Source organism: Periplaneta americana, chromosome 12, assembly GCF_040183065.1.
Source record: "Periplaneta americana isolate PAMFEO1 chromosome 12, P.americana_PAMFEO1_priV1, whole genome shotgun sequence".
Taxonomy (NCBI): domain Eukaryota; kingdom Metazoa; phylum Arthropoda; class Insecta; order Blattodea; family Blattidae; genus Periplaneta; species Periplaneta americana.
This window is the reverse complement of record NC_091128.1, coordinates 108,002,243-108,028,016: the sequence shown is the minus strand read 5'-3', so window position 1 is coordinate 108,028,016 and position 25,774 is coordinate 108,002,243. Positions and strand designations below refer to the sequence as shown.

At 34.2% G+C, this 25,774-nt stretch overlaps 1 protein-coding gene across 1 annotated transcript; it reads right to left on the bottom strand.

The window, feature by feature from the left end:
- Positions 1 to 1,625: 1,625 nt before the first annotated feature.
- LOC138710785 (sarcosine dehydrogenase, mitochondrial-like) lies at positions 1,626 to 25,287 on the bottom strand. Its single transcript, XM_069841893.1, has 17 exons — positions 25,136 to 25,287; positions 23,841 to 23,941; positions 23,303 to 23,423; positions 22,011 to 22,264; positions 19,595 to 19,807; positions 17,991 to 18,114; positions 15,457 to 15,662; positions 14,154 to 14,316; positions 13,286 to 13,430; positions 11,304 to 11,445; positions 10,055 to 10,252; positions 8,801 to 9,049; positions 7,292 to 7,440; positions 6,883 to 7,139; positions 5,388 to 5,550; positions 5,189 to 5,296; positions 1,626 to 1,919 (listed from the first exon to the last, which is right to left on the bottom strand). The coding sequence occupies exons 2-17, from the start codon at positions 23,862 to 23,864 to the stop codon at positions 1,742 to 1,744; spliced, it is 2,694 nt and encodes an 897-aa protein (XP_069697994.1). The 5' UTR covers positions 23,865 to 23,941; positions 25,136 to 25,287; the 3' UTR covers positions 1,626 to 1,741.
- Positions 25,288 to 25,774: the final 487 nt, after the last annotated feature.

Genomic DNA, 25,774 nt, shown 5'->3' with positions numbered 1-25,774 from the left:
ATTTTTTGTATTTGACAGATAATGGAGAAAAAATGGGATATAAGGGTACAGTACATCAGTTATTCATAGATTTCAAAAAGGCTTATGACTCGGTTAAGAGGGAAGTATTATATGATATTCTTATTGAATTTGGTATTCCCAAGAAACTAGTTCGATTAATTAAAATGTGTCTCAGTGAAACATACAGCAGAGTCCGTATAGGTCAGTTTCTATCTGATGCTTTTCCAATTCACTGCGGGCTAAAGCAGGGAGATGCACTATCACCTTTACTTTTTAACTTCGCTCTAGAATATGCCATTAGGAAAGTTCAGGATAACAGGCAGGGTTTGGAATTGAACGGGTTACATCAGCTTCTTGTCTATGCGGATGACGTGAATATGTTAGGAGAAAATACACAAACGATTAGGGAAAACACGGAAATTTTACTTGAAGCAAGTAGAGCGATCGGTTTGGAAGTAAATCCCGAAAAGACAAAGTATATGATTATGTCTCGTGACCAGAATATTGTACGAAATGGAAATATAAAAATTGGAGATTTATCCTTCGAAGAGGTGGAAAAATTCAAATATCTTGGAGCAACAGTAACAAATATAAATGACACTCGGGAGGAAATTAAACGCAGAATAAATATGGGAAATGCGTGTTATTATTCGGTTGAGAAGCTCTTATCATCCAGTCTGCTGTCCAAAAATCTGAAAGTTAGAATTTATAAAACAATTATATTACCGGTTCTTCTGTATGGTTGTGAAACTTGGACTCTCACTCTGAGAGAGGGACATAGGTTCAGGGTGTTTGAGAATAAGGTGCTAAGGAAAATATTTGGGGCTAAGCGGGATGAAGTTACAGGAGAATGGAGAAAGTTACACAACACAGAACTGCACGCATTGTATTCTTCACCTGACATAATTAGGAACATAAAATCGAGACGTTTGAGATGGGCAGGGCATGTAGCACGTATGGGCGAATCCAGAAATGCATATAGAGTGTTAGTTGGGAGACCGGAGGGAAAAAGACCTTTAGGGAGGCCGAGACGTAGATGGGAGGATAATATTAAAATGGATTTGAGGGAGGTGGGGTATGATGATAGAGACTGGATTAATCTTGCACAGGATAGGGACCGCTGGCGGGCTTATGTGAGGGCGGCAATGAACCTTCGGGTTCCTTAAAAGCCATTTGTAAGTAAGTAAGTAAGTAAGTAATTGGTTATTAGAGGACAACAATTCGCTCTGGCACCAGGGTTCGAACCCGAATCTTTGGTTCTACGTACCAAGCACTCTAACCACTGAGCTATGGCGAAGTTCAATCCACAGCACCGGATCGAATCTCCCTCCTCTAGTATTTTTCCCTTTGTGGTTTTACTCCATGTTCGACATACAGTATATGTTGACATATTAAGTCAACTGCCATTATACAAGGAGTGCACTCAATTGAGTGACTTGGTGGCAGAGATTCCGGATCCGTTCAAAGAGCAACCAGGTACTCCTCTAACTGCTGCTAAATTGACATTCATTTTAAAGCAGGTTACCCATTCAGTTGTAGATAGCCCAGACTTATTAAAAATCCAGGCATTGGCTTTAGGCACTTGGCTGTACAATTCTAAAAAGAATTGAGATAAATAGTAAAAATGAGAAAAAAGACAAAGTTTATTGTTTACATTAAAACAGAAAATAAAAAATTACATAAAAATGTATACAGTGACATACATATTTACTTAAACATTTGTCTTCTTTTTTTACATTTCTCATTGCCTGCTAGGTAATGGTTCATCATAAATTCCTAAGAGGCGTTTTCCTTTTGGATCAAATGGACTCTTAAGATGAATAGTGGTCTCATAACGCTTCCCCATCACCTCTATTTGGTACTCGCCACTTTGCAGGTAGTCAGAAGTAATACGGTGCCCTTCGGAATGTTTCACATAACTATTTCAACAGAAAGAATAGCAGTTAAAAAACCATAAATAAAAGAGAAATCTAAAATAAATACATTAAAAATGAAAAAAAAAAATGTAGGTAGAGAAATAGAATAATGGGTGGAAAACTGAAATAAATAATGCAAGATAGGTAAACGAGTCACTTAAACTACAAAATTTTATTTAAAATTAGTAAGCATTATATTTATGAATTGTAAGAACCATACAATAAGTGTAGTTTGTTTCTTTCTAAGAGCAATTGAATTCATATTGTTTTTCTTATTTGTTGTCTATATCTCTCTTTTTATGGGACAGTCACGTGATAAGAATGAAGGCGGATTGCTTAACGAAGATGTTTATTGTAATACAAGAGGAAACTAGATGAAGGGGAAGGGGAAGACGAAGTCAAGATAGGAAGATGGAATGGAGAAAGATGCTAAAACACTGGAGGAAAAGAACTGAAGAAGATTGGTAATAAATAGAGACGACTGGAAAACACACACCTTCCTCTCAAACAGCAGAAATAACTAAAATGCTCTCTCAATTAATATCACTCAATAAAAGAATTGTATTCCAATGGATACCATCCCATTGTGGAATCCTGGGAAATGAGAATGCGGATGCTTTAGCAAAGAAGGGCAGCACTGCTACTTACAGACCTGTTACTAAATCTACGTATTACTCTGTGAAAAGATTTATTAAATCTACATACTTAGACTTCAACAAACATAATTTAATAACACAATCCCAAGGGAAAAAATGGAACTCTCTGCATCAAAATCCACAGTTAATTCCCGATTTACCACGAAAATCGTCTGTAGCTGCATTTAGATTGGCAACAGGCCATGATTGTTTGGCCAAACACCTGCATAGAATTGGAATATATCTGTCCCCTAACTGTCCATTGTGCAACTCAAACCAAGAAATGGATTCGGAACATCTCAAAATCTGTGCTTCAGTGGCTGGTCATGATAATATCTTTGAAAAATATTGGAGTGCAAGAGGTCAAATGACTTCATTGTCAAATGCCTGGCATTAGAAGACGACGACGACGACGACGACGACGACAACAACAACAACAACATCTGAGGAAGATCAAGACTCACATAGGGATATAGAGCCAGGAATTATGATATATATTTTTGTCTGTCAATCTGGAAGATCACTAAATGACAGGTAGTAATATTATGCATGATTTCCTAAACATTAACATTTGAAAGCAGTTTTGGCAATGACATGTGTGTCATTATGTCTGCGGACAGTTATTTATCCTAAACTACTGGATGGATTTTTTTTCAGTTTCAGTATCTACGAGTCAAATCATAAGGGAATGGTGCTCGTCAAATATACTCACTTTTACGCGAAAATAAAATGAACGGGTCTTTATCTGAAATAATAAAAAATAGAAATATATCAATTTACTTGAAATTGGTTCTAACAATTTTTCATTTAATTTTGCTTCTTCCTTTGGCAATCTATCGTTTGCCATTCTTTTCACGTGTCCATACCATTTAGCTACTTATTTTTTTTTTTTATGAAGTCTGTTATTGAATTTTAAACCCGTGTTGTCTTCATACACATTGTTCCTTATTCTATCTCCTCCAAAAATTCATGCCAAGCTCAGCTCCAGTTTTGTCGAAAATAATCTTGATTTTGTTCTGGATTTTAGCCCCCACATCTCCCCTCTGTATGTCATTGTATAGGGTTTTTCAAAAGTAAGAGGTAACTTTAATAAAATTGCTCAGATTTCTTTTGTTTTCTTAAAAATTCTGGCACTGGTATATTACACAAAAAATGAGATCTTTGCATCACCACTCACTGTCATAACTTCATCGTAGATTTAGTATGTGTCCATTATTTTGTTATTGTACAAATAATAGCCTCTGTTCAATGCTGTATACAGCATGAGTCCGTGTTCTGAAATATCTGCCACACTGTGTTCGTTGGAGTACTTCAACACATCAATTGTCATAGGTTTATTAAAAAATACACCGTGTTTCAAAATGAATATAGGGGTTTTAAGGCTTTGTAGTATTTATTACATTTAACGTACAATTATAAATAATACATGAAATGAAAGAGCAACTCAAACAGTTTTGTACAAGCATGTACTGTTTCCTCTGTCTGCTGTCAGAAAGCGCGTTGAACGAGTGAGAGAATCTTTGACGCGTAGCCCCAAGAAATCTGTTTGGAAGGCTAGTCGTGAATTAGCAATTCCAGCGACGTCTGTGTGGAGAATTTTAAGGAGACGCATATGGAAGTATGTGATTGGTTAAACGACATTGTACCTGATCGCTGGATTGGCTGCTGGAGACGCATATGAAAGTACGCGATTGGTTAAACAATGTTGTACCGACCACTGGATTGGCTGAAAGGGGCCGAATAACAGAGCTTGTTTCGCTGGCCTCCACGTTCACCAGATCTTACACCATGCGATTTTTACCTTTGGGGATTCATAAATGATCGTGTGTATGTACCTCCGCTACCAGCTGACCTACCAGACTTAAGACAGAAGATTGAAGCAGTTGTTGCAACAATTATTCCAGACACACTCATCAAGGTTAGGGAAGAACTCACTTATCGACTCAATGTGTGCCACGTGACGAATGGTTCTCACATTGAGCACTTGTAGCAAAACTGTTTGAGTTGCTCTTTCATTTGGTGTATTATTTATAATTGTACGTTAAATGTAATAAATACTACAAAGCCTTAAAACCCCAATATTCATTTTGAAACACCTGGTACTTCTCTTATGGTAGCCCACAACCAATATCTGCTGAGTTAATATCTGGTAATCTTGCAGAATTTTTAAGATTGTGCAGAAAATATATAAAATATGAGCAATTGAAGTTACCTCTTACTTTTGGAAAACCCTATACTTCTTATAATTGTATTAAAAATTGTAATTTTTGTTTTAGAACATATATTCCGATCCCACAAAATGGTATTAATTTTTAAATTGCAGTTATCCCATTATTTATCCTTTCACTTTTCAATATCTCAGTAATTGTTTCAAAATAAAACTTTTGGATTGTAAACCTTGTGCTTGGACTTAACATATTCAACATTTTGGAATCTGTATGTAGTTCTGATGTTAGAGGTATATAGTAAGTCTCATCATACAGTGGAATACCCAAAAGTATTCTCCTCTTCAAATAGTTACTGTACGACTATTTGAAATATTATATTATAGACCAATTAACTTCATATTAAATTATAGAATATTAACAAGGGGATTTTTTAATATCCAATTCAAACATGTGACATACTGCTACTTACCCTTGTCCTATAGAACATCCTAAACCATAAGCATACTCTCCTCTTCGAAGATATCCAACAACTTTATCGTCCCTGAGGATTGCTTCGAATCCCCAGACTGGTATTTTACTGCAAATAACCATAAAAAGAATTAATTTAGTATACTATAAATATAAACATTACTACACTTAATACGTCAATGAAACAATTATGTACTTACTCTCTGAGTTGGAAATATAGCAGTCTTTTTGAAAGTCCCTTTTGCCTGACAACGTCCAGTGCTGCCTTACCGAGATATTCACCATTTTTCCGACAAGAGAAACTCAATCCAGCTTCCAGAGGATTATCACAAATTTGTAAATCAAAATGCCATAGATGATAACCTGTGAGAAGAACAATTTAGGTATAGGACTTAGGAAAAACACTATAACACCACAGTGTAAATATACAACTATGTGGAAAGTACCGGTATTAATTTTGTACTGTACATATTATTAAAACTTGAAATTTCGTTTTGAAAATGTTTTCGAATAAAGACGTATTTAACTAAATACAATTACTTTCAAACGGCTTATTTAAAATATTTTTAACTGGTGAGCCATATAATGTATCTTTCTAAGCTTTTTTTTTTTTTAATTAAGGGGACACTACACTCAAATTTCCAAGTTCCATATTTTTAAGGATTCACAATAATGAAATCAATAACTACCGTACTTATAAAGCTAGAATCATCAAATTTTGATCACTGGAATATCAAGTTAATAATGACAAATGTACAAAATTTTATCCGCCTATGATAAGTAGTTTGCTTTTTATTAATATTATATTAAAATATTGAATGGCTTTATATAAAAAGTCCCATGCACCACAATTTACATTATTCTTAACTGATATTCATTTATATACATGGGATAAAAACTTACTATAGAGTTTTGCTGTAATATTAATCAGTAAATTACTAGAATTTTTATTATAAAAGAATGAAATGAAATGATTAGCCTAAAAAAATGTCCCGTTAAGGGCAAAGGCCTCCTCCTATAGAGGGAGAGCTCTATTTGTTTCACGCGGTGAGCTACTCCGCGTAAGAGTGGAATTGTTCACTTGGTTCACATTCTGCACACTTTGGTATTGTTCGCTTGTTTCTGTCGCACTGGTTTTAGTCGCTGTTCACTTGTCTTCTTATGTTTCTCCAGTCTTCCCTATGTCTTGCTCTGCTTTATATAAAAAAAATATATAATCATAAACAATTCCTAGTAATTTACCGATTCACTGTACAGAAAACCCAATAGTAATATTTTTTTGAATGTATATAAAGAATCATACAAGTGAATTTCAATTAAAAATAGTGTAAATTGTGGCGAAAGAGACTTCTTTCATATAGCGATACAATACTTTATTAAGATATTAATAAAATGCAAACCACATATCATAAAGGAATGAAATTTTGTACGTGTCATTATTAACCAAATACACCAGTGATACGTGTTTTGTGAATTTAGCTTTAAAAACATCGAAGTTAGTAGTTTCAGTACAGTGTCTTCTTAAATCATAATAGCTGCAACACTATCCTTTGGCACAGATGGAAAACAAAAACATTCTAAGCGAGGAGCTTAGATTGAAACTGCAAACATCAAATCCAATGGCTAGCATGACATCCGCAAGACACTGAAGAAGAGACTTTCGTGTGATGACTGTAATTATAATTTATGACTTACCTTTCTCACTGCTCAAAGAATCAAGAGCTCTGTATCCTGCATGTCTTAGGCCATGTTTTTTTCCTTGTTTCCAGATTTCTTTGTAAACAGGAAGACACAAATCCCTTGGAATATGAAGTTCCCAACCCATTTCACCTACAAAACTGATTCGAACTGATCTGCATAAATGACCAGCCAATTTTACTAGCTTCGTCGTTGTGTATGGGAATGCCTCATCACTTAGGTCTACATCTAGTAGTGGCTGAAGAAGGGCTCGGCTGAAAGTATGTAAAAAAAATAATTTAATATTCTCCTTTACACATGTACGCACACGCACACAAACATGCACATACAAGCGTTTTTAATTATATGATTAATATTGTAGTGAGTTAAAAGAGAATACAATAAATTTTATTTTAGATATACTGACCTGTTCGGACCTTGAATAGACAAAACTCCCACATTTTCGGACACATCATTGAAGTCCACATTGAAGTTCTTTTCGTTCAGCACAGACTTAATATGTGCCCAGGTATGGTATGAGGATCCTCCAGCTGTATTAATATAAAATCCACGTCCCTGATGAGGCAAAATAGGTATAGAAAAAATCACGGAGAAAGGTTATATTTTATATCTCCTATGACTTAGTACTTTTAGAAGTTTTTTATCGTATTTTATATTAACAAATTCCAGAATAAAATGCTGAATATAGAATTTATTTGTGATGCATTATAAAGTGATTTAAATATCACTACAATGTTGAATAAGACACATGTATCATAGAATCTTTAAGTCTGTAAACATAATATGAACAGATCTTAGTGGCTAGTATAAATATTCGAACTTTCGAAAAACTTATCAGATTACCAGGAAACAATTGGCATTCATACAGTCCTCTCTATTAAAAACTCAAAAAAGTTTCATATCCATGTTTCAAGAATTAAAACAGAAAATCAATATCCCGAATTTAAAAGAAAACTTACAAATTAAACCAAACCCTTTAACTCTATTAAATATAGAGTACGATCTAAATTTAACAGGAGAAATACTGAAATCAGAAGTAAACAATGAAATAATGAAACAACACTTTAGAGACAATTAATATTAGGTACCCTCCATAAAACTGGCTTCATTTATACACTGATGGATCCTTGATCTCCAGAGAACAAGGTGCCGGTGCAGGTGTTACGTGCTGTCTCTCCTCACTTTATAGATCTCTTGGATATGGTACAACAAGTTTTGATGGAGAAATCATTGCAATAAGTGAAAGTCTCAGGAATCTTCTAGGCCACATCAGTAAATTTAAGAATGGAGACTTACAGACCTGTTACTAAATTTACGTATTATTCTGTGAAAAGATTTATTAAATCTACATACTTAGACTTCAACAAACAAAATTTGATAATACAATCTCAAGGGAAAAAATGGAACTCTCTGCATCATAATCCACAGTTAATTCCCGATTTACCACGAAAATCGTCTGTAACTGCATTTAGATTGGCAACAGGCCATGATTGTTTGGCCAAACACCTGCATAGAATTGGAATATATCAGTCCCCTAACTGCCCATTGTGAAACTCAGACCGAGAAATGGATTTGGAACACCTCAAAATCTGTGCTTCAGTGGCTGACCATGATAATATCTTTGAAAAATATTGGAGTGCAAGAGGTCAAATGACTTTACTGTCAAATGCCTGGCATTAGAAAACAACAACAACAACTTTTTTTTATCAAATCTCTACATAACAAATAATAAATTAAATAGAAGCAAAAGGCATCTAAAATCCAATGAGTAGATTGATGTAATTATTGCAGTGTTATGTTTCAAATACATTTATGTGAACAATGTGGTCTAAATCTTTCCAAATTATATTTATTTAATCTAGTGTTATTTCACTTAAATTTAATACTGAGGAAACAACTCTAGTTACGCACAAACCTTGAAAATCGGATCTATTTGTCCTCCAGTTCCTGTTTCAATTGCAGTAACAGTTACATCTGCTTCCACACCACCTCTGGAATTCAATGCACATGTATACACAGTTCTGCCAAAGGGACGATTTGTATCAGCTGTAAACAGCCAGTCAGCTGCCTTTTGAGCGTCTGCTCCAGACAAGTAAAACTTTCCAAGTGAGGACATATCAAAAACAGCGACTTCCTCACGACATGCCAAGCACTCTTCACCAATCTGTAAGTGCATAAACAAAACAAATATTAACATTTATTTAAATTGGGTGAATGGCAGAAGTCAAGTACCAGCCATTGGACATTTACATTTTTTATTAATTTCTGATTTTATACAAAAGGGGAGAAAATAGAATCTCATTGGTCACCAAAAATCTCATTGGAGATATCAGTGAGAAGTCACTCTCTAACTCAACCATTTTCAACTGGTATGGCATGAATGATCTGCTGGTGTGCCATGAGGAAATGAAAATAATAAAGGTTGTCGTAGCAAAAATTGGAAAAATAAAAGTGAAAAGAGTAGTATCGGTATAAAAGTGAGTCCACAATAGTCAACATTAATTGAACGTGGCACAAGTCAACATTCAGTAAACACATTCCCTCCTAAAACCGTAAAAATTCTTTCTGGTTGGGAGCCACTGGTTTAGATTATATGAGTGTGCCACAAGATTTTAAATTAAACCTTTAGTGTGCCACATGTTGAAGAAGGTTGAAAAACGTTGTTTTAATTGTTGTGTTCACTCGCAAGATTAGCAGTAAAGTTCACAGTGCGGCATAATGTATTTGTACAAGAGTGTGGCCGTTTGGTTACCTAATCATTCACAGAATAGGAGTGATAAGCACAATAAGCCTCAGGCTGCAGTGCAAGCCTTCGGATCCCTCCTCCTTCAAGAGAAAAGAAAAGTCAAAGGAAATAGGTTATAGGCTCGTTCAGAGCACAAGAGAATCAAGTCCAAAAAACGAAGTTTCGAGAAAATTAGATATAATATGTTCGGTGTATAATAAAGAGTAAAGATACTAGTGATTTTAAACACCTGCACCACTGCCATAATTTGTTTGGACATGATTCTTTTGTGCTCTGAAAGTAGCCTCAATTAATGTATTTACAATCGAAGTATTTCCCAACTGACTAAAACGTGAACTTCATTCCCTTGTGCACGGAACACCCCTAATTTAATGTATTAAATATCTTATTCACATGTACCTGAAGTTTACAATATTTACTTACCGCAGCATGATTTTTTGTGAAATCAAATGTATGATCTTTCTTCAATTGCATTTCATATCGATGATCCTTATTTGGTGAATGACCATATGCACCATACCAATCATATTTTGGAACAGGAGCCGCACCTTCAGAAGAGAACCAACCAGGTCTCTCTTTCCCTTGACGTTCTTGGAAAATACAGCCTGCTGCAACCAGTTCCTAAAATATTAAATTATAGTTCATTACTACTATTGATATTTTCGGGATTTTCTCTAAGACAAGTAGATGACTACAATCAGCGGAAGTGACTATTAATTAGTTCTATATTTTTAATGAGATTTATGTCAATCGTAGTTCATAGAGATATAAGGCAACATCTAACTTCACTTTCATTTATGCTAATGTATATATTTTTTTACATCTTATGAACATGGAGGTATGATAAATAATATCTCACGTATTTAAGCTGCTTTGTAGCCAAAGAAGTAATTAATGAATCCATACTCAAAGAATGAAACAATTCGGTATATTAATCAGGAAGATGCCTCTGACTGAGAGATTCTGGCTGATATGCACATCTATTCACAGACAGTACCTACATCTCACTTGACGATATGTGTCAACAATTATTTGTATATATCTTAAGTGTGATTAGTGAAATGTGTTACTAATCAGCGATGTATGCAATGGAAGGGAAAAGGAATTGGTCACCCTGCCCATTATTCCCTGACTTAGTTGCCTCATGTGAGCTATACCTTATTGGTGTCGCTTATGAGGTTCCAATCTGTTTTCACGTAGTAGACTAAATAAATGAGGAAGAGATGCCTTTTCCTGAATATTTATTTAATTTTTTTTTTATTCAACACAGTTGCTATGTACAACTATATATCTTAACTTCCGACAAAGCACCTTCGGCCAATGGTTGATTGGTTGGCTCTTCTGATGCAGAAGATAGCTGACGACATTCTATGGTGTGCAGTAAAAAGAGGATATTCACACATTGCAAGAGTAAAAGCAAAATTTTAAATGAGATCCAAAATCATAATGATGAGCTGGAAATCTAAAGGTCTACATCATTATGAAAGGGGATGGACATATGTCCTTTATACCATCTAAAGAGGTATACTTTTTGTTTTCACATGGAAGTCATAACCCTAAATCACCCATTTCTAACTGTGAAGTGTAATGATTAAGGATTATAGGATTCAATAGGAAGCAAATCATGGCTTTCTGCAATTGGTACTATCCCAGCAAGAAAAATCTAAGTTACCTCATGAAAAGGGCTCAATTGGAAATTTCTTCCAGCAAGGCGTTCATCATTGGGGAAAACAATATAATAATTTCTAGCATAACTTTCTTGGCTTCTGGACGTTATCCAATCAGAATGTCTGGTTTGTTCTGGCTCATATCGCCTGCAAAAAATATTGTTATTTCAGAATGAAGCGTAAAATAAATTAAGGTAAAGTTAATTATTCACACATACATGAACGCGCACACACACAGAATAAGTGAAGTCTATGTGACCGACACTCCTGCCATCTCAACATTATATGCAGATGACACTTCTTTCATAACATGTTCGCCTAGGGCAGTAGAACTGCTTGAGTTAACCTCAAATACAGTTGTGGAAGTAGCAGAATGGTTCAGAGCAAATAAATTAATTTTAAATGAGGAGAAGACTCAAGAATTAATTTTGACATTGAGAAAAGAAGAAGGGTCTGAAGGAAAGGCAGTTAAATTACTTGGTATCCATATTGATGCAAAACTAACCTGGGATTGCCACATCGAATATATCTCTCGAAGACTGTCCAGAGTCCTGTATCTCTTACGAGTAATTAGACAAAAAAACACCCAGGCAGTACCTGAGAAGTGTTTATTTTGCTTTTTTTTTCATAGCATATTAAAATATGGAATCCTGGTGTGGGGAAGCAGTAATAAACTGAATGAAGTTCTACTGATTCAGAAAAAAGCAATAAGAATTTTCACAGAAGTACAGTACCAAGCACATCACACTGTAAACCACTGTTTATACAGGAGTCCATCTTAACAGTTGTTAATGAATATATTCTTGAACTCCTTCTGTACATAAAGAAAAATCTTTATAACTCCACCAGCAGGATGGACAAACACGGGTATAATACTCGTAATAAAGAAAACTAGACGTACCATATTGCAGACTATCTAAAATTAAAAGTAGTCCTTATATATTGCGCTGCAGGATGTTCAACATGTTACCACAAGAAGCATAGGAAGTGTCACTAGACAGATTCAAAGTAAAAATGAAAACATGGCTTCTTAGAAACTCGTTCTATTCTGTACAAGAATATTTTGAATTAGAAAATCAAACTCTAGAAATTTTTTAGGTTTCTTTCAGTTTTATTATTATTTTTGTAATATATGAGGAATATCTCATAAATTTTTGTTAAGTTAATTCTCGTGTTACTGTATATAAACAGAGAGTATCAAATATTATTTGGGATTAATGTGTTGTAATTTTCATCTAGATGATATAAGCCTATTTTGATTATCTTGATTCTCGATTGTAAACTCTAAGGAGTATTTGGGATCAGTTTGTTTTATCTTTAGTGGTATATGTAATATAATACATATTTTATATTTTAGTACGATAATTTTACACCTTTATTTTGACAATATCATAGCTTTTGCTATAACGACAGCTAATAAATACTACACTATACACGGCAAGCAGATCATCAGCTCTCACAGATAACATTCTTGCCAGGACATTAATTTCGTTCAAATAACCATCAGTTAAGACACGTCATTTTCACTTCGACCTTTTAAGTAACACAAAGTCACTTTACCGATATTTTTCCATTAATCAGTACAGTATATATTTTTGTTTTGTCAGGAATTAGAGAATTAAGGAAATTTTAATTTTCACAACATGTACGCAATACCGTGCACTCACACAACTACATCCAAAAATAAAATCATTGGTTATATTTCGAACAAGACGAAAAATTGACTGCATCTGAGATCTGCTGATAAAAGAATGGAATGTCGAGAGAAAAGACATGTTCAGGAAGATGGACGGTTTCATAAATCGACTGGCAAGCGCAAAGGCTGTTCTAATATAATGTCATAATAGTACTTTATTTAAGATCATTCTATCATCAATTGAAAGAATACATAATTATTGTTGTAAAACTACATAGGTATATAAAAATACTTATATTCATAAAACATTTTTCATGTATTATTTTTCTTAATAATTTATTCGGGATTTACCTAATGTCGTAACTGAACATATGAAGATCTGGTCGACCATTCACAATCCACTGAGCTATCTGTATGCCACATCCTCCACCCAACATCATTCCACTGGAGTTATAGCCACAGTTTTGGAACATTCCACGCAGTCTGGGATCCTCACCTAAATATTAAATGCAATAAGTAGTTAAATACACAGTCATTAATTTTTATAATATAGATCAATCATATTACAATATTATAAACGACTAAAAGTTTGAAATCAGACATATTTCCTTTCACTGTCCAATCAATCAATCAATCAATCAATCAATCAATCAATCAATCAATATATTCAGCATCATTCTGGATACATTTGAAGACCTCCTCAAAGAAGGTTGTATATCATATGCAAAAGCCGTTGATATACAACCTTCTTTGAGGGAGGTCTTCATTTAACTAGAGTTTCTTCTAAGAAATGAGGGATAATTTGATCAATGTTCATTGCCATTCATCAGCGACTATGGAGGCATTGTCCCTGGTACACGATAGGAGACGAACTATGAAACATCTTATGATGATTAATGGAGTAATAGTGGAATGCTGGTAGGGGAAACAGGAGTACCCCGCGAAAAACTATCACCAAACATTTTTGACTATGTTCCCAGTAAAAATTGTGTGTATGCATGCAGCGTTTTGTAAATCTTTTCGTTGTATTTCGTATAAAGAAAATTCTCCCACACTGAAGAAATCAATTTCGAGTTAAGGCATAAAAATTATCGTAAACTTCTTTCGCTCAAAATTCAGGAATGGAAACTAAGGTGTCAAAATTGCGTAGTAGTCAAGTTACGCGAGAGTATTCAATAACGAAATCTAATTTCAACCAATATGTAGACAAAGAGCATACCTAGGAGAGGTTTGTGATCAGGTGTGAAGCTCTCAGGACCACAGACTGTTGTCTTGACTCCTAGTGTTTCATATTTAGGCATCAGTTTTACTGCTGCTTGCATGCTGAAGCTAAATACTGACCAGTCCAGTTCGTAGAGACTGAATTCAAAATCTGCTGGCACCTAGAGCAAATTCACGTGACAGGATTACATTGAGGAAACAAGCAAGAGGAATTTTCCTACATTATTTAATGAACTGTACCTGGTAAAATATATTGCATGTCGTAATTGAATTCATAGATTTGGATTTCGGTAAAAAGTTATTACATGTAAAGATGACGCACTTTATAATATGGTTTAATAAACAAAGTTGCTCAACAAATTATAATTATACAAATTTGAATGTGCTCCTGTAAAGAGTGGCAGATATGTGTGCTCGGATGTTAGAAGGATTTACTAGCGATCATAAAAGGTTCGCATGGAGAATGATGACTGATAATTGAAAACAAGTAATGATATCTCACTTAGTAAATTAAATTAATAGCAAGCCACAATTTAAAACAACGTAGAACAAATAAAAGACACTGAACATATCCAGTGGCATAGTTAGTAATTTAAGATGGGGAGAAGCAAGTTTTAGGGACAGCACTTGGAAAATCTGTCCATAACTTAGGCTACATGCAACATATTTACAAGACAAGAATTAATTATTGTTTAATACTACGAAATTAAAAATACATTTAGAGTCCCCAAAAGTTGTTACAAGCAAAAGACATTCTCCACTGTTGTCGAGTGAATTTAAAATAACTTGTAAGCAGAAATATAAACGATATGTTATTATTAACATTAGATATTGTCAGCAGAAACAGTCAAATAATATTTTTCTTTCAGTGTCGCATCTGCAATGCTAATGGTGTATTGTTTCTTCATGCTCTAAATCTAATATAATTTTAAATACAGTATATGTCTTGAAAAAATGGGGAGAGAGTTTCAGTCCGGCGGGCACTCCCTCCCTGACTACGCCGCTGAACACATCCCCAATCACTAGGATAGAAGATAAATGTTTACTCTTAGTGTGGGAACAGAATATGGGTCCACTGAATTTGTAATCAGAAACGCTACTGTCTGAGTGCCTGAGTCTCAACAGAGGACATAAAAGGCTATAAAAATGAATTAGGGAGAAATCACATCACGGAACCACAGTGCACTTCACTTTAATTTAAGGACAATGATGATCAACAACAATAAGCTGTTAGCAGTATTTGCGAGAAACTATATGTGCTACACACCATATGCTAATGAATAAATATTCAGGTTTCTCACCTTATCCAATAAAATGGGGTTGTATTCATAGCCACCCATACAAATGGACTCTCCTTGAATACGGAAGTAAATAGAGCCATCATGATCCCGCACATTGGGAAGCCCTCGAATCTCCGGCATACTTTCACTTACTATGTAAGCATGCTTCATGGGAACTAGAGGCAGAGTTAAACCAGCCATAGCAGCTATTTCACGTGACCATACACCTGTAACACATATTATGCGTAGTATGGAAAATATGAAGGAAACAAACCAAATTCTACTGAAACCCATCAAACTATGATGAAAAATAACATTCAACCACATTTCTATTCATTCTAGTGTACATAATAATTAATAAATTTCAAAATTTGAAAATATCTGTTCAAAGCACTAAGCTTACCTGATACGAAATTGTTTAAAAGTAAAAGAAAATTCAACTTATGATTACACAACTATACACCCAATCGCAGGGATTAAAGTGAAAACTTTTAAGATATGCTGAAGCTAAGCTTGTGGTCATGTGACTTACGGCCAATCAGAATCCTTCAGTCGAAGCTGATGCTTGTGTATAGATATTCTCAGTGTTGACTTTAGAAATAACATTTAAGCATTTTCGTATGATTCTATGTCGAGTTCTGTACCATTTTTAGTTGGTTAGTTATGATATGATACTTTGTTCTGCACAGTGGAAGACAAAGTCGTTGTGTATAAACAAGACAAACAGAACTCAACGTGTACCAGTACTTTTGCAGATGAATAATAATTTCAGTCGAAGACAATGTTGTAAGATTTCGGATGTCAGGAGCAGAAGACCAATGCTCAATAAATCAGACTGTGAAAATTACAGAGAAGAATAAGCAAAATGACTTCTGTTAAGACACGCAATAGTGTGACTTTTTTCACAGCCCAAGCATGAACAATGCAAATATTTGGTGACTGACAATGACGGCAATAGTAGTAAAGTGGTAATCTAGTATAAGTTCGACATCACAACAGCAATTGTATTTCCTATGTACAGGTTTTAGCTTTCATTTGTCAGTCGGATATACAAAAATTGTACAATCTCATTCAATTACAATGGATGCAGCTTACTGGCAATATTTGGAAATGAAACTATCGACTTCCTGGCCAGAAAAGATTGACATCAAGGAAATATTCTCCACTTCATTAAAAACAAATACGTTAATATGTAGTTACAACTGTAAGTCACTTGAAAAACAGCAGTGGCAACTTTTAAATGACTATCATTAGAACAGAATTTTGGTTTCAAGTTTCATGGGTGTATTCCTTGACTAATTCAACATCAATACCTGAAGTAGTTACAAAGATATTTGTGCAAAAAATGTTACAACTTCTCACTGTTCCAAGTATTATACACAGTGAGGGAAGTGAGACGGTATGCGCTGGTATGGAATACCACCACTGGTTTCTATGGCCAGAAAACATACCATTAGTGAAAAATGACATATCGTCACTGAAAAAATGTGATCCGTAAAAATTTGTTTATACATTTCTTCACAGCAAAGAGTACTATTTGTTTGTTTCGTTAATCTAAACCTCAGCCTTCTGGAACTGTATTCAATGTATATTTAGACACGTTTATTTGATAAGTCAACCCCTGGAATGCTTACTATGGTAGCATTTCAAGTATAGAAGGCTGTGGTCAGTAGCTTGTGGTGGTCATTGTTGCCAATTTAGTGACTGTGTCATTTTTGTTGTTGCACTTTTTATTAATAATTAAGTAAGGCACTTTGAAGCTTTAACATTATTTTAAATGATGTCTCAATGGATATTGCAAAATAATCTAGCAAATAACTGAAGTAACTTAAAATTATTTTATTAGAAATTTAATGTGTTGCGTGAGCTTCAAAGATTCGTGTTACTGACTGCATGGAACAATTTATTATGTCAATCATGCATGTGTATGTTGTAAGGGAGGGGTTATGCCTTTTTTTAAATGGAGGTATGCCGGGGGAAAATATTGGAGTAGCATACCACGTCTGGTTTTTTCCCCACTTTCCTCACTGATTATACATTCAAATATAGTGCATATAATGTCGAAGACCGAGAATCTATAAATGAGGAGGTATTTCTGATGATAAGCTTGGTTGCTGTTATGAAGAAAATGCAGTGCTCGGTATTATGATGAATGCATGATTGATTTGTATGTTTATTTTCATTATTATATTTTTCCAACTGAGAAAGTTTTTTAAGTTTTGTGTCACTGGCAATGTTTTTTACATGTAAATAAAGAACATATTACGGTCATGTCGTTTCGAAAATACTGTGTGCCTTTGGCGCTAACTTAATGACAAAAGAGCGCCATAATTTCAAAATTACTGTATAAGTAACTTTCTAATCATGGAATTTATATCCAAAGTATAGTTAGTGTATTAAATGAATATAGTATGAACCAAGGTATGCGGCTTTTTTTCTTTTTTGTGTGTGTCTGTGGTTTTTTAGTTTGTGCGTGTAAGAATGAAAGCAATATCCTCCTCCTATTCATATTTGTGGCAACACTCATGACTATTATGTAGTTTATTTAAACTTACCACCACAATTGACAATGCAATTTGTTTTTATGGTTCCATGGGGAGTAACAACTCCTGCTACTTCTTCTGTTCCAAAGTCATTTTTCTTTTTAAGAATATCGGTTACTGGACAGTTCTCTATCACCTATAAGAAAATCAGAAATGGTAACTTTTAAGGTCCTTCTCCTTTTACCTATCAAGATTTAGGCCTCCAGAACCTGTTTCGAGGAACAGAACTGGACTAACTACCCCTTTTCAGATAGTGCCACATCTCTCCCACCCTTTGCTTGGAAAATCTCAAGTTGTTCATTCTTTGAACATGATTTTCTTTTTCATTTTAATTGGTAATGTTTAATGTTACTTAATCCCAAGTCGTCTTCTCAAATATTTTTGTTGGAAACGTTACACTTCCACATTATGCCAATTTGGAGGCTCAAGAAATGCGATTTCTCAGATCACTATCTTTTTTTCATCATTTTTCTCAGGATCCATGTTTCTGAACAAAACATGGGCTTAGTTTTGCTATAATTTTCTACAGTCAATAAATTGTACACCTCTTGATATATTTTCTCAAAACGTCTTCTGATAATCCCAAAGGCTTTTTATATTTATTAATTTTCTTTATAAAATCATCTGTCCCAAAAGTTGCAATAATTGTTATGTAAAGACAATTAAAAATCCGAACTTGCTCTATTATTTCATTGTTAATTCAATTTTAGTTCTTATGGGTTATTTCCCTTTCATTGCCAGGAATTTTGTTTTTCTTTTCCAATAGATATGGTAATGCAAAATTTTTTCCCCGACATGAAAAGACTGAGTACAGCTGCCCTTTGTAGACTGTCCTCAGAATCACTAATACTGTAATGACTTAATTATCTGCATATAATAGCTTTGAAACGTTTATTTCTTGAGTAATTTTGATTCCTCCCCCACAACAGCAATATTTTTCCATTCTTCTATTATTGGTGCTTTATTTATATAGAAGTTGACTAGCAGTGGTGACAGCCTGTATTCTTGCCTTATTCCTCTCGTGATTTGAATTTTACTTGAAAATTTATTATTATGTATTTTATTGCTAGATATGTATTATCGTGCATGCGTGTGTGTGTGTGTTTTTAGGCATTTCTGGTCTTAAAGGTATTTAACTCCTAAAATCAATTTCAAATGCACATTGGCACATTATACATTTTAAAAATCCTATAAAACTGATTTATTTATTTAATCATATAATTTTTAAATCAAAATTATGGTTTATGTTACGACGTTTGTAAATGCTGAGGTTATATCAGCATAGCCGTTGTGCTGGAATTTTGTCCCGCAGAAGTTCTTTTACATGCCACTAATTCTAGTGACATGAGCCTGTCGCATTTAAGCACACTTAAATTACTTCGACCTGGGCCACGATCGAACTCACAACCTCGGGCACAGAAGACCAGCGCTATACCAACTGTGCCACTCAGGACGACTTTTAAATCAATAAATACAATGATGTAAGTACATTAAATTCTTTTCTTTTATTTATAATTTAATGTAAGGTAAAAACTGAATCTTTCAATATGTGATATTTTCTGCAAAATAACAGTATAAGAAAACTGGGGTTACTATAAATTTATTAAAATAATTACCTTGCCTCCAGCGTTTGTAGCACCTTTAGTAAGTGCTGCACACAACATTGCTGGATCAACAACTCCATCTCCTGGTGAATACAAGCCTCCAATTATAGCTTCAGGATTAATGAGTGGGAATAATTTCTGAGTTTCAGCAGGATCTAAGATATGTGATTCCACACCAAAGCTCTGCCCAATGGTGGAAAGACGGCGATATTCATTCATACGTTCCTAAGTTAGAAAATATAAAGCATTCAGCGGTTAGAAATAACAAGTTTCCTTTCTAAACAATGTTATTCTTACAGATAATTTTATTGTAAAGACCCAGAAACAAAATTTGGGCCACTCAATTTTCAAGTTCCAGTTATAATATACTGCAAATACACTGAGTATGCGCAGTATGTTTTAACTGGAACTTTGAAAATTCAAGTGGCCCAAATTTTGTTTCTGGGTCTGTACATATTTACGGTTGCATTTGCTACAGTTTTTAAAAACATTTAGAGAATATATTCTTTCTGATCCACAGTGCCAAAAGACATTTTAAAAATATTTATTCCAAATGACAGTTTTGCAATCATAGTTTTTCAATTAACTTCTTTCTTTTACTTTATTTCTTTTTTTCTGTCCTCCCTTTCTTCTAGTGTTGATATCTTTGCAAAACACGCAAGGCAATTGTAACCAAGACCTATGGAAAAGATATCTTTATTTAATGCCTTTGATTCAATCTACTCCCATTTCGGAAACCTATGAATCAACAATTGGTTCTCTTCTAAGAAAGAAAAATTTTACAAGCCATACAAAGAAACCAAATTACCTGAAAATTTACAAAAACTTGCCAAGACATATCCAAATATTTTAACAGAAGCCAGAACATGTCACATCACAGCTATATCCACACAGATTTCACCTTAAGCTGCATTTACACGAGGCCAGTCAATGAGACAATTTTTGGAAGACAGTTCACTGGCATAAAATTATTGCTTTGTGTGAACACTTCAGCCCAACTGCCTAGCCAGTTGGCTACGTAATTGCTGAGCCAGTCTATTGTCCCCAATGGTAGACTGAAGACAGTCAAATGTCCCCCACCACCAGCGGGAGCATGCCATTGGCTCGGCAACTGGCATCATGTGAATGCGACACGCTAGTTGCTACACTGTTTTTGGGGCTAGTCTGCTTGGGTCAACCGAGAAGTGAGTTTTCTCACATATTTTTCATTTCTCTTTCGTTGTAATGAGATCCAAAAGTGAGTGACGCTATTAATATCAAATTCGTTGAACTGTATAAGGAGAAGTGATGTTTGTGGGACCAGCACAATCACCTTTACTAGAACAATAATGCTCGCGAAAAGGCACTGTCTGACATTGTTGGTGAGATGAACATTGAAGGATTCGGTGCTGTTGAGGTCAAAGAGAAAATTAAGTCTCTACATGGCACTTTAACATAGAGTTCACTAAATGGCAGCCCAGGACACTACAGACACTGCACACTCAGTCATTTTTCGTCACCTATTACCACGGCAATACTTTCCTCGTGTGAATAGGTCAACATCTGTCTTGCAACATTTTGGGAACAATTGTCCACAATTGAGGACCGTTTTTGCAAAACTTGCTAACTGCAAAATTTGCAAAATTGAGATTTTGATGGATTCGTTAACATAAGGCAGGCCTCTACGTGATGTTTAAAGTGTCTTAGCAAAATTCGGTTATTTCTCTTCATTGTAGTGTGTCAAAGTGTGATCGTTTTTTCAAAACTTGCTTTCTGCTATAAGTGAGACATACAGCAAAACTTGCTTACTATAGTGTTTTGTCTCTCCTGTAAAATTTAGTTTTTTCAGTTAGCAAGTTTTGCAAAAACGGTCCTCAATTATTGTCTCGACAATAGGCCTCGTGTAAATGCGGCTTTACTAATAGTACTATTTGTTTAAGTTGTAATAATTATGAACAAGATCTGGAACGCATTCTTTTATACCGCTCGTCCATAAATCCTAAACAAAATATATTGCCTGTAAAGTCATTAATACCAGCTGCACAAAGTTCAGCTGTGCAACATATACCGACCATATCTCATCCCTGACTACGGGCAGCAGGCATTTACAATGAATATCAATCAAACTGCCCCTCATTTGTTAGAATAAACCCTAACTAAAGGCTACATTAAGAAGACTGATTTCCTCTACAGTCATTTCATAATACCAGGAACCATTATTTTTTTGGTTTTATATTGCAACATATTACTATCACAACAGTCACTGCACTTGATCCTGCGTGAAAAATACAAATCATATTATAGTAATGTGAATATATTTATATTTTCATAACACGATTATAGAACGATGAGAAGATCTATTGTAATTATTATCAAAAAATAAAATGGTTAACAGAATGGGGAAAATATTGACCACATTCATATCACAACAAAATACGTATCTTATTACCTCATTATAAGCTATGAATATGCCACCATTCATGAGCCAACCAGGATCGAGACCTGTCTCAGCTTCAAGTGTCATTAGAACCTCTCTGGTACCATTTAGCAAGAATGTATCTATATCATTAGGACGTAACCTCCAAATACATCCTGCTGTGTGCCAGGTAGTTCCAGATGACACCTTTGCTCGATCTAGAAGCATTGCCTTAACTCCACGTTTGGTCAGTTGGTATAAAGTGTGACAACCAGCACTGCCTCCACCTGCACAGATATAGTGGCACAACATCTATACATTTATCACATCCATTTTTGCATAAATACTGCGTATGAGAACTGTTAATATTATATTCTACAGTTTACAAATCAGTGTGTCTTTCAGGTATTATTTTATAGAATTTATACCCCATTTTTACTTTCACTGATTTCTATGCAATAACGAAATATTTTGGTAATGTTATATCCATATTTTCAAGCATATCTGATACTGAAAAAAAAGAAGAAAAACAGCTTTTTCTATGTTGTCTTATCTACCTGCATACAGCCTGTTTTTTTCCAAAGTACCAAAGAAATGTAGTGTAAATTTAGTATTTACACCACTAATTTATCAAAGTACATAAATAAAATGTCAGAATTTTCCCAGTTCTTAATATTGTTTTACCTTCATGTTTCAAAAATCATGCTTAATTAAAAATTGAGACAACAGTTTGTTTTCCTTTTCTTCCTGTGTTTCTCTCTTTGTTTTCATCCTCTCTTCCCCCTTTCTTTCTTCCTTCTTATATGTACTTGCTGACTCTACATTCTCGCATCGAATTCATTTTGTAATTTTATCGAAACTTTATACATAGAATGAATATCGTCATCAATATTCACAGAAGTGCAAACAAAATTGATCCAAATAATACATTTGATTGTGTGTGTATTAAGCCTACTTTGCTCTGCACAGCTCAGCCCAGTATGTAAAACAAATGGTTACGAACTTAAACAGTAATGGTTTAATTCTGAATAGAAACAAATTTTCAACCTAACTCTCAAATTGATTACTTACCTCCACTTTTTCAAAACTATTAAAAACAGAATCTCTGCCTTTTGTCATCAGACATTTTATAACTTTTAATATGTACCCAATTCTATATCAGATTAACTGTACCATTAAGTCTGTACCTAAATGAAAATATCAGATTTAATATGACATTTATTCGAACTACAACTAATACCATTTTATGCACGAAAATATTAATTTCAACAACGTGAAAAATCTTTATGGTTTACCTCACAAATATTTCTACAATAATCTCTTACCTATTATGACAACTTCAGCACTATCTGGCACTTCAACTGCCACAAACTGCTTACTCGCAGCATTACGATGCTTTATACTCCACAGTCTACTCGTACATCTTTCAAAAATAATTGGTTTTACCTGAAAAAAGTTAAATGTAAAGGAAAATTATTCTTTTTGAGATCTATTTGTTTTTAAGGTTTTATTTAATGTTACTGGTACTTAAGCCACTAAGTTTATTCAGAGGCAAAGAAATTATATATATAGCATCAATAAATACATTCAGGAATAAAAAGGCAGGGGAATCAATGTGCCTTTGTCCACCACAAATCTCACAGAATTTGTCAGGGACCGAACATGATCCCCATCACATTTTGGTAAGAAGTCGTTTGTTGTCTAAGCTAAACAAAAATACATGCTAAGGAACAAGCGTCTTGTTCATATAGGATGAAATAGATTTCCATTTCTTTCCTGGAATCGAACCCGGTTCTGCTAGATTTTCAGCTGAAAATATTATTACCCGAGTCACAGTTAATGACAGTCGTGGTTTATCTTTACCTTATTTACTGTCAGACGTAACATGATGAATGCTGCAGTTCTCTTCTGGCACCACCTGGTCAGGATGCTACCTCATACCATTTAACGACTTTACATAATATCTGTTAAACACAAAGGGAAAGTCTTATCAATTAATTTTAATGATAAAAAATATTACCTGCAAATAGATCAAAAGAATCTTTCGTTTCATTTGCCCTACTTGATTTCTGGTATGTGCTGCCATGTAATTCTTAAAATAAAATATATACCAGTATGCTAAAACTGTAAGACGATAAATAGAATGACTGACGGAGAGATTTCGAAAAAAGGCTATGCAGGATTGAGATGAATATGTGACGATTATGCTCTCAATTAATATTTGATGTTATCTCTTATTTAAATCTTTTCAACAAAACTAGTCTAAAAGGGTAATTTTTATCTATACGTGACATAACACATATGTGACGAGACTGTTGACTTTACACTTACCGGTAATAATTTAATTTCTACGCAAATACTCATGGATAATTCGGAAGGTAATGAAAGACGACATAAGATAGTGAAGACCCTAACAAGCCACTAGATCTAAGATGCAATAAAACAGAAGGAACTTTCTGATTAATATAATTTTCAAAATTTAGGTATTTATACCAATGATTGGTTGTCAAAGTAAGTCTACAAAAATTTGAGTTTTCCAGCCTGTGTTAAAGTTTTCTATTTCCAGTGTTTCAGAGCAATTTACGGAGCTTTACATGATACAATCCTTATGATGGAACCTGTAAGGAGTTCCGAACGTTACAACATATGGTTTATAATGGTAATTCTTCTGTAATGGTGAAAGCTTAAAATCTCAAATCACATCTTTCTCCTTAAAGATTTTGTTTTCGTTGCTTTGGAATGGTTAATAGGACTTCCTAACACTGTGTAAATATAATTACTTTTTAAGAAAAGTACGCATTTTAACGATAGTTTTCTTCAAATTTTACGCAACTGGTGTCATATCAGAAAACAGTGAATTCTTTAAAATGTTTATTGTGATATATGTTGACAATCTTACTGACTATATCCAATAATAAACCAAACTACACAAGTTATTATAAGGACAAAAATTCTTATTTTTATACTTATCAGTCACATAATATTGGTGGAACAACATATTAAATAAAAAAAAGTAAAGAACTACGTATATACTGGTACTTCATTATTTATAGTTTTCTATATTACTGAAACATTAAGGACACTTATTTTGACGGCATATCGGTATCTTATCTTCAAATAACAACCAGTTATACAGAAATGAAAGTAGGAGAACTCACCTCACTTCAGGCCTTCATTCAAGTTGGAAAGTGCCGGCAGTTTAGAGATGCCAACAGAATCACATTACTGCTTCACCTTTAAACACGGCCATGATCTTTTATAAATGCTGTTACTGGAGATAACAAGTTAAAGCATCTTCATGAGGTCAAGGTCAATTGTATCAGCATTCTCTTCCATCTGTCACAGCATGACTTGCTTCACTTCAGAAATTTGTTCGTAAATTTCAATATTGTATCAATCAATCGCATATTTTTTTAATTATAACTGGCATAATATCTTTGATTGAGGTTCTGGCTGATATATACATCTATTATCAGGCAGTACATTTCACTTGACGATATGTGTCAGAGGAAGAACAATTGCTTGTATACATCTGAAGTCTGATTAGTGTAATATTTTACTAATCAGACTTCAGGATCACTTATGAGGCAACTAAGCCAGGAGATAATGGGAGTGACCAGTTTCTTTCCCCCTCCATTGCAGTTATTTTATTCTATCACGAAATATTTCAATATCCGGTAATTTTATCACTAGACCTATATAATTTTATTATCTTAGGTTTAATTTGTGTCAGTAAAAAAAAAATAATCTTTTTTTTGTTCTTAACTTCTATAATACATTGTAGCCACTGGCGTAGC